We start from the raw sequence: 10,657 nt of genomic DNA, 5'->3' as shown, positions 1-10,657 counted from the left end.
TAGTTATTTTACTTATAAAAAAAATTATTTCATTTTTTCTTCTTATATTTTCTGTCTTAAAAGTGATTCTTGAGAAAATTATCAAAACTGATCCTAACTAATTGCACTAGTTTCTGGTTTCTTTCTTTCTTTGAATTTTACCCAGGGATGTGATGCATCTGTGCTACTAGATGATACCAGCAGTTTTAAAGGGGAGAAAAGTGCATTGCCTAATCTAAATTCACTCAAAGGATTTGAGCTTATTGACACAATCAAGTCTCAAATAGAGTGGATATGCCCATCCACCGTGTCATGTGCTGATATACTAGCTCTAGCAGCAAGAGAAGCTGTTAATCTTGTAAGAAATTAACCCCTCTACCTTGTTATTAAGTGGTAACTAAGTTTTTAGTTAGTAAATTCTTTTTGAAATTCAAATTTTATTCTCTAAATTCTTGTTTGACTGGTCAAGGTTTGAAAAACTTTTAGAATTTTTAGTTTTTAGTCTTTGAATAAAAGTTTGAGGTAATTATTTTTATTTATTTAATAAGATTTCAAAGATTAAAAATGTAAATTTTTAAAAGTTTAAAGACTAAAAATCCTAATGAAAAAAAGTTGAGAAATCTTGTTCAGTCAAACAAAAATTTAAATACTAAATATCAAATTTTTAAAAAATTTGGGGACTAAAAATCTTAATTAACCCTAATATTAATTAATCAACATTTTAAGGACTATATATAGTACATAAATACTGTTAATTAACCGAAGATATTTATAACTTCTGTAATTTTCTCAGAGTATAGGAACATATTACTGGCGACCAGCACTTCTTGGTCGTAGAGACGGCACAACAGCTAGTGAGAGCGAGGCTAGTTGGTTACCTTCACCCTCTGACACCTTACAAAACATTACCAACAAGTTCCTTTCAAAGGGTCTTGATATTAAGGATTTAGTAGTGCTCTCAGGTTTGTTTGATTCCTTTTACTTATCAATTTTGATAATTTAGGAGTTCTCAATTTCTCAGGTAACTTTGATTTTACTACCCTTGAAGAGTAGGGAAATTATGTTTGCTAGGTACTTCGTAGCTTTAAGCTGTTATTGCTATTTGCTAGTCCTAAATATTGGTACTTTTGAGTTTTGACTAATATTAACCACTTCATGTATTTCTATATTCCAACTCGGTTATAATAATTGTATAATAGCAAATAATAAATGTGACTGATCAATGTTAATAATAATTGAAGGACCCCTAGATTTAAATGGAGACATGCATGGTACAACAGCTTTGTTGTAAGGGTGGGTTCATTTTTCTTCAGCAATAATGCAGTTGCTGTTAAATCATGGTACAATGATATATATAGTAAAGCAATAGATTGAAACAGAGCTTTGTTCTCTCCTTCACACTCAAACTTGAATAGGAAAAGAGCAACAAAAAAATTGTTGAAAGTTAATAAGACATAGGGTTAAAATGTGTTTTAGATTCTTCAATTCTTCTTTTTAAAATTAGTCTTAAATTTATATTTTAAAAATAATAATTTTGGTTATGATATTTTTTATAATCGGTGAATTTCATCCCTCTTTAAAGAACTTAGAATATTACAATAAGGGGCCAGATGCATCAATTATTACAAATAAAAAGATCAAAATCATTATTTTTAAAATAAAAGAACTAAAATTAATTTTATCCAAAAATTAATGGACTTTTTTTATACTAAAACAATTGATGTACTTAAAACACATTATATTGAAGTATATATCATGAGGCCTAAGTTGCTTTATACATGCTAGCCATCACATCAAGTGTACTAAACTCGTTATTTCTATGTGATCAACGCAGGAGCCCACACAATAGGCTATGCTCGGTGCTTTACATTGAAGCAAAGGTTTTTCAACTATAAGGACACTGGCAAACCGGATCCATCACTGGATGCTTCACTCTTACAACATTTACAGAAACTATGTCCAGATAACAGTTCTGACACCAATTTGGCTCCCTTGGATCCTGTCACCACATACACATTTGATAACATGTATTACAAAAACCTTGTTAAGAACTTAGGGTTACTACCAACTGATGAGGCTCTTATGAGTGATAGCACAACTGCTTCGTTGGTGAACAAGTATAGCCAGTGGCCAAGTGGTATGGTTTACTTTTACAAGGACTTTGATGTGTCTCTAGAGAAAATGGGCCTTATAGGTGTACTTACAGGACCACAAGGGGACATAAGGAAAAACTGCAGGGTGATCAACTAGAAATACATTTTCATGTGCTCTAATACTTTACCAAAATATAGACCGTGTTATAGATGAATAGATATATAGATGTGTATATCAACATTGGTTAGAAGAGAAATTCATTTAGAGTTCATATTATACATGAACAACCTGCCTAAGTTTGTGAAAAAACTAGACATGTGCATGGATTTGCACCCATATGAAAAATTGGACCTATAGTTCAAATTGGTGAATTTGGGGGGTTTGGCAACTTTTTGTTTCCACGGAAAATGATTTTGTTTTATATTTCAAAATCATCTTTATTCTTTTATATGCTCTTTCTTTTCCATCTGGTCTGTTTCTGTAGAATGGAGCATTAAATACATATTACCAACTTATCAATCAAATCAATTTTTATACTATTAACAACAATGAGCACGCCTTTTGATAGAATATGTAGTTTTATCTTTTGATTTCTTTCTTTCTTTACAAATGAACACAAATTTTATGCACCAAAAAATTAAATTAAACATAATACAATATTATGAACAAGACAACTTAAGCAACAAACCGGTAATGTGTCCTCCAACAATAGAAACCAATTCTTCATTAAAATTAGTATCATGAACTATAACATGTCAAACAAAGCATATATATTGAACTACATAGCATTTTCCTCTGAAAAACTTAGTTTTTTCTCGTTACAATGAAGATCATTAACACCTGAAGAGGGAAGTAAGAAAAATAGCCAAAAAGTGGGCAGCAGGACCAGGTTCAATCCCGCATCAAGTAATTTCGAAGGTAAAGTAAGATAGCAATAGGCCATAAGCTAGTAAAAATATCTATTTTCCTCTGGTATATAACTATGTTCGATGAAAATTATAATGACTTTAATTTTAAAAAAATAATGTATTATACTTGGTTGGAGCCAAAATTTGAGCAAAGGCAAATGCAAAATGTGATCATTTACAGCTTTACAACAAAAAATAACTCATTAGTGAATGTCCCTTTTGCTTTTTATCTCGCAATGTAGACGAGGTCAAAGGTACTGTTGCCTTCCTCTTGGCAAATGCATTAGTTCTGCTATCCAAGTCTTCATCGTCATCTAAAGCATCTCTTGCAATTGTGGTAGACTCTTTAGCAATATTAGTGATGTGGCTTCATGTAGAGTTTGTAAGTCTTAGATTTTCTTCATTAATGAAGTGTGGTGTGTGACTCAAAATCACAATGACACAAGTGAGAAGGCTTTAAAGTGGTGTTGTCATAACTGATTTCAGTTATTATAACTGAATTGGTTTTGGCACCAAAGTATAGTCTTTGTTCCTAGGACTAGTTTTTAAAGTGTATATATATTCTTGATCATGTAATGCAGTGTGTGGTGGTTTTGAGAGTGGCTGAAAACAGAGAGGTTGAGAAATCAAAGCTGTTGCAGAAAAATAGAGAGTTCAATAGAGAAAGAGAGCTAGGTGATTGAGAGAGGTTTTGATAAGAGAAACCAAGAGAGATCAAAGCTAGCTGCTGCTTGTATTAAACTTGTAATTTCATGATCAATGAGATGATGAGGAGCTGCACTTTCCCATGGATGTAGACACATTGCCGAACCACGTAAATCTTTGGGTTCTTGCTTTGCTGTGATTGCTTGCTGTGTTTTTCTTGTTTTTGATCTTGTGCAGGTTTAAGAGTAACAGAATTAATACGAAGAACCAACAAGTGGCGCCGTCTGTGGGGAAAGATCAAGATCAAGAAAGATGGGAACAACAAAGTATGATATTGAGAAGTTTTCTGGGGAAAATGACTTCGGGTTATGGAGAATCAAGATGGAAGCAATCTTGATTCAACATGGCTGTGCAGAAGCTCTTAAAGGAGAAGAAAAGATGTCTGAATCTCTAAGCTCAAAGGAGAAATCAGAGATGATTGCTAAAGCTAGAAGTGCAATCATTCTATGCCTTGGAGATAAAGCTTTAAGAGAAGTTGCAAGAGAAAGGACAGTAGTCTCAATGTGGTTGAAATTGGAGTCATTGTATATGACAAAGTCCCTTGCAAATCGGCTATGCTTGAAGCAACAACTGTACACCTTCAAGATGACAGAGTCAAGAATAGTCACTGAACAATTGGCTGATTTCAACAAGATTCTTGATGATTTAGAAAATATTGAAGTAAAGCTTGAAGAGGAGGATAAAGCTCTCTTGCTTCTGAATTCCTTACCAAAATCCTTTGAACATTTCAAGGATGCAATTCTTTATGGCAAAGATCAAGACATTACCCTAGAAGAAGTCTAGACCTCAATAAGGACCAAGGAGATGCAAAAACAGCAAGACTCCAAATTTGAGGATAATGGTGAAAGCCTGAATATTTCAAGGGGAAGGAATGAAAAGAAGGGAACAAGAAGAAAGAAGTCCAGATCAAGGTCAACGGATTCAAAGAATGGCCAGAAAACAAAGTTCAAATGCTTTAATTGTCACAAAACTGGTCATTTCAAGAAAGACTGCCCAGACAAGATCAAGAAAAGATCTTTGGACTCTGCTGATATAGTTGAAGCCTCTGAAGGTTATGAATGTGCAGGTGTTTTAGTAGCTTCTAATACCAAAACACAAACAAAATGGATTATGGATTCTGGATGCTCATATCACAGTAGCCCGAGAAAGGACTATTTTGAAACCTTGGAACTGAAACCAGCATGAGTTGTACTGCTAGGAGACAACTACCCCTGCAAGCTACAAGGCATTGGAACTGTGAGATTGAAGATGTTTGATAATAGAGAGTATCTACTGAAAAATGTAAGGTACATTCCAGAACTTAAAAGAAATCTTATTTCCATAAACATGTTTGATGATCTAGGATATTCAACTAGAATTTTAAATGGTGTTCTTAAGATTTCAAATGGATCTTTAAGGGTAACAAGAATAAAAGTAATGGCTTGTTTATTTTTGAAGGTTCCACTATTGTTGGACATGCATCGGTAACTAGTAATACATTGATTGATAAAACAAAACTTTGGCATTTGAGATTAGGTCATGTTAGTGAAAGAGGATTACATGAACTTGAGAAACAAAATCTGTTAGGTGGTGATAAACTAGATAAACTTGAATTTTGTGATCATTGTGTGCTTGGTAAATCCCATAGAATAAGTTTTGGCACGGGTATTCATGTTTCATCTAGGCCTTTTGAGTATGTGCATTTAGATTTATGGGGACCATCTAGAGTGAAAACTCATGGTGGAAGCTCATACTTTCTCACCATCATAGATGATTTCTCAAGAAGAGTATGACTGTATGTTTTGAAAAATAAGTCAGAAGCTTTTCAAAAATTCAGAGAATGGCATACTCTTGTTGGAAATCAACTTGGTACAAAATTAAAAGTTTTAAGAATTGACAATGGCCTGGAGTTTGTTTCAGAGCAGTTCAATGAGTTTTGCAGGAAAATAGACATCAAAAGGCACAAAACAGTCCCTCAGACACCACAACAAAATGGTTTAGCAGAAAGGATGAATAGGACCATTTTGGAAAGAGTGAGGTGCATGCTACTAAGTGCAGGACTGCCAAAGACCTTTTGGGAAGAAGCTGCAAACACAACAACATATTTGATTAATAGATGTCCTTCATCAGCCTTAGATTTCAAGACACCAATGGAAGCTTGGAGTGGTGAACCACCTAATTATTCAGAATTAAAGGTGTTTGGATCACTGGCCTTTGCTCATGTTAAACAAGAAAAGCTGGATGCAAGGGCTGTAAAGTGTGTGTTCATTGGCTATCTTGAAGGAGTTAAAGGGTACAAGCTATGGAAATTGGAATTGGGTGAGACAAGATGCATCATCAGCAGGGATGTAACCTTTGATGAGAGCAGAATGGCAATGCTAAGTAAGGAGTAGAAGGATAACAGCTCAAGTAGTGAGAATACCAATTTTGAGGTGGAGCATTCTGAAATTTTAGATCGTGGCAGTGGAGATGCTATTGATCACACTGATCAAGGAGAAGCTGGAGATAATGAAGAGTTGGTTACTCAGCATGACTTGTCCAATTATCAATTGACTAGAGATAGAGAAAAAAAGGGTGATAAAGCCTCCAAAGAGGTATGGTCATGCTGATATTATTTGCTATGCCTTGAGTGTTGCTGAGGAGATTCAAAATTCAGAACCTAAGACCTGGAGGGAAGCAATTGAAAGTGAAGACAGCCAATTGTGGCTTCAGGCAATGAGTGAAGAAATGAAATCTTTGAGAAAGAACAAGACTTGGATACTTGTGAATCAACCCAAGAAGCAGAAGGCTGTTGGATGTAAGTGGATTTTCAAGGAGAAAGAAGGCATTCCAGGAGTAGAAAGGCCTAGATTCAAGGCAAGATTGGTAGCAAAAGGCTTTACACAGGTTGAAGGAATTGATTACAATGAGATTTTTTCACCAGTTGTGAAGCATTGCTCAATTAGAATCATACTTGGTCTGGTAAATCAGTATGATTTGGAACTTGAACAGCTGGATGTTAAAACAACTTTTCTCCATGGAAATCTGAAGGAAACCATTTACATGAACCAGCCTGAAGGTTTTGAAGAAGGGGAAAACAAGGTGTGCTTGCTGAAAAAAATCTTTGTATGGACTAAAGCAAAGTCCTCGAATGTGGTACCTGAAATTTGATGAGTTCTTGATCAGATATGATTTCATTAGAAACAGATATGAAAACTGTGTATATATCCTGAAAAATGGGAAAGTATGTGTTCTTTATCTTCTCTTGTATGTGGATGACATCCTCATAGCAAGTGCTAATAAGGAAGAGATTAGGAAACTCAAAGAAAGCTTGAACACAGAATTTGAAATGAAAGATCTAGGGTCAGCTAGAAGAATACTCGGAATTGATATTCATAGGGATAGAGCAAAGGGTGAACTATTCCTATCCCAAAGCAATTACCTCAAGAAAGTGGTGGAAAGGTTTAGGATGCATCAAAGCAAACCTGTTAGCACACCACTTGGTCATCATACAAAGCTATCTGTCATTCAAGCACCAGAAACAGCTGAAGAAAGGTCTAAAATGGATCAAACACCCTATGCCAGCGGTGTTGGAAGCATAATGTATGGAATGGTTTGCAGCAGACCTGACTTGGCTCATGCTGTAAGTATCATAAGCAGATTCATGGGAGATCCTGGCAGCGCACATTGGGAAGCGGTGAAGTGGACACTAAGGTATCTAAATGGATCTTTGAAAGCTGGATTAAGGTACAAGAAGACAGGACATGAGGCAGCAATCATAGGCTATATAGATGCAGATTTTGTAGGAAATGTAGATACAAGAAAGTCCTTAACTGGATATGTATTTACTTTGTTTGGTACAACAATCAGTTGTTGCTCTTTCAACAACTGAAGCAGAATACATGGCCCTAGCTAAAGGAGTGAAGGAAGCAATCTGACTTAAAGGTATGATAAATGAACTTAGAATAGCACAAGTTTGTGTCACGATTCACTATGACAGTCAAAGTGTCATTCACTTAGCAAATCACCAAATGTACCATGAGAGGACAAAGCACATAGATGTGAAATTACACTTCATCAGAGATGTGATTGAATCTAAGAAGGTGAAGGTGGAGAAGGTTTCAACAGAAGAAAACCCAACTGATATGTTCACAAAGTCCCTCTCTAGTGTCAAGTTCAAGCACTGCCTGGACTTGATCAATTTTGAAGATGCCTAAAGCAGATTGGTAGGAGTGCAACCCTGAATCACAAGGTAGACACTTGCTGATTTGGAGTCAAGGAGGAGATTTGTGGTGTGTGACTCAAAATCACAATGACACAAGTGAGAAGGCTTTAAAGTGGTGTTGTCATAACTATTTTCAGTTACTATAACTGAATTGGTTTTGGCACCAAAGTATAGCCTTTGTTCCTAGGACTAGCTTTTAGAGTGTATATATATTCTTGATCATGTAATGCAGTGTGTGGTGGTTTTGAGAGTGGATGAAAACAGAGAGGCTGAGAAATCAAAGTTGTTGCAGAAAAATAGAGAGTTCAATAGAGAAAGAGAGCTGGGTGATTGAGAGAGGTTTTGATAAGAGAAACCAAGAGAGATAAAAGCTAGCTGCTGCTTGTATTGAACTTGTAATTTCATGATCAATGAGATGATAAGGAGCTGCACTTTCCCGTGGATGTAGGCACATTGCCGAACCACATAAATCTTTGGGTTCTTGCTCTGTTGTGATTGCTTGCTGTATTTTTCTTGTTTTTGATCTTGTGCAGGTTTAAGAGTAGCAGAATTTATACGAAGAACCAACATGAAGTCTTTTTCTTCTTGAAGATCAATGGTAGCGAAATGGGCAAGGAGGAAAGGTGATTGGAGATGCCACTTCAAGGAGAAAATGAGTCAAGAAGAAGCTCACCACCTTAGGAAGCCATGGATAAGAACTTGAAGGTAGGAGAAGATGAATAGAGGGAGAGGGAGAGAGGGGAACAAAATTTATGCCTCAAATGAGGTTTGAACTTTGAAGTCTAATTTCTCAAATGATCAAAGTTAAAAAAATGCACACACAAGGCCTCTATTTATAGCCTAAGTGTTACACAAAATTGAAGGAAATTTTGAATTTCTATTCAAATTTCACTTGAATTTGAATTTGAATTTGTGGAGTCAAATTTGGAGCCAAAATTTCATTAATAATGATTAGTGAATTTCAGCTATGATTCAGTCCACTAATCTAAGATCAAGTCCAAGATTCTTCACTAAGTATGCTTGAGAGTCATAAGGCATGTAAAGCATGAAAGACATGCACAAAGTGTGACTATATGATGTAGCAATGAGGTGTTGCAAGCAAATGCTCACCTCCCCTTAGGCTAGTTTGAAATTTAATTGGATTGGGCTTCTCCCAATTCAATTAAATTTCTCTCTCAACACACATCAAATAGTGCATTTAATTCATGTGAAATTACAAAACTACCCCTAACACAAAAACTAGTCTAGGTGTCCTAAATACAAGGACTGAAAAATCCTACATTACTAGGGTACCCTCCTTACACTATAGGTCCCTAAATATAAGGCTCAAAAATAATGAAACCCTAATCTAATATGTATAAAGATAAGTGTGTTCATACTTAGCCCATGGGTCAAAAATCTACCCTAAGACTCATGAGAACCCTAGGGCCTTCTCCTGCATCTCTGGTCCAATCTTCTTGGAGTCTTCTATCCAATGCCCTTGGGGGGTAGGATTGCATCAATTAGTTACTTTTCTTTTTTCAGCATTCAATTTGGCATACAATTTCCTTTCAACAGGGTCATTTGAAGGCACAAATTTTGATTGGCGTGAAACTTTTGCACCTAGACCAAGCCTGCAAAGTTATGTAATGGTAGAATATAAGCAATAATATCATGGTTCATGGCAAACAAAAAAGAACATCATATAGATTGGCTAAAGACAAATGAACAAATTAATGGTGGCAGATATACTAACCCAGAAGGATGACCCTCTAAATCCACATTTGTTCTATCATCATTCGCATCCTTGCTCATATTATTTACCTATAACTCAGCCTGCCAATCAAAAAGGTTGACATTTAGGCACCGGTAGCACCAAATTCATAATATTTTGACATAAATCAAGTTGAGTAAATTCTTCTGAAAGATGGAAATCACTTCATAGAGTAATCTCCCGTCTTTAAGCAAACTACTTTACTAACTAGTCACAACAAACTTAGTAAATACATTTAATAAAATGTTCATTACTATTGGTGTAAAGTAATAATATGTATGAATGCACATCAATACCACAAAAAATAGTTTATCATCCATTTGACAACCATAAAATACTTAATCCCTACTCTCTACACAACAATAGGGGTAAAAAAATGTTTACCAATTTCAATGCCTTGCCCAACTTAATAATTTGGGGAGCCCTAGTTTTCTTTGTTGTTTTTGTGACACTCATTTCAAGTTCTTTGTGCCCTAATAAATTGAAGAGAATAGTTAATATACACTCATGCCAATATATTCTAAATATTTGACAACATAATATGATTAAAAAAGGAAATGCTTACAAGACTTATTTTTTTGTTCTAACAAAAATTATATATTCCCTGATTCAACCAGGTCTTAAATTTAATAATTTCAATAACTAGTGGGCAACTTAGTGCACAAGGCTCCCACCTAGTGAGATGTGGGTAGGGTAAGGGTAAATGTATGTAACCTTACCCTCACAAGTAGGGAGGTTGTTTTAGGGTTTGAAGTCGTGACCTCCTTGTCATAAGACAAACCTTGTAATTGTAGGGGGGAAAGCATTTAGATTTTTCAAAAAGTAAAAGTTATTATGATTGAATGAAATATTTGAGACAACCTCTTAATATTATGACATGTTCTTTTTTCATTAGTAAAATATTTCTAGTGCTTTAGCTTCACACAAAAAATATAACAAAAGTACATTAAAGAATCACTCTGCAAGTTGAAAAAAAGGCACATCAAGAATATCCATCAAAGCTCCTGGTCCAGGGGCCTATGTTTGTTGTGCATA

General features: G+C 35.2%; 1 protein-coding gene and 1 pseudogene across 1 annotated transcript in view; one reads left to right on the top strand and one right to left on the bottom strand.

Moving 5' to 3' along the window:
• Nucleotides 1-2,524, top strand: part of LOC100789642 (peroxidase 10) — a 3,045-nt gene extending 521 nt beyond the window's left edge. The window contains exons 2-4 of the mRNA XM_003550998.4: nt 146-337; nt 773-941; nt 1,814-2,524. Of these exons, the coding sequence (XP_003551046.1) occupies nt 146-337; nt 773-941; nt 1,814-2,229 (777 nt within the window). The 3' untranslated portion in view covers nt 2,230-2,524. The remainder of the gene's footprint in view (nt 1-145; nt 338-772; nt 942-1,813) is intronic.
• A 640-nt stretch (nt 2,525-3,164) lies between these two features.
• Nucleotides 3,165-10,078, bottom strand: LOC100789117 (uncharacterized; annotated as a pseudogene).
• Between the last annotated feature and the right edge of the window lie 579 nt (nt 10,079-10,657).

This window comes from Glycine max, chromosome 17 (assembly GCF_000004515.6).
Source record: "Glycine max cultivar Williams 82 chromosome 17, Glycine_max_v4.0, whole genome shotgun sequence".
In the NCBI taxonomy this organism is placed as follows: domain Eukaryota; kingdom Viridiplantae; phylum Streptophyta; class Magnoliopsida; order Fabales; family Fabaceae; genus Glycine; species Glycine max.
This window is presented reverse-complemented; position numbering and strand designations above follow the sequence as displayed.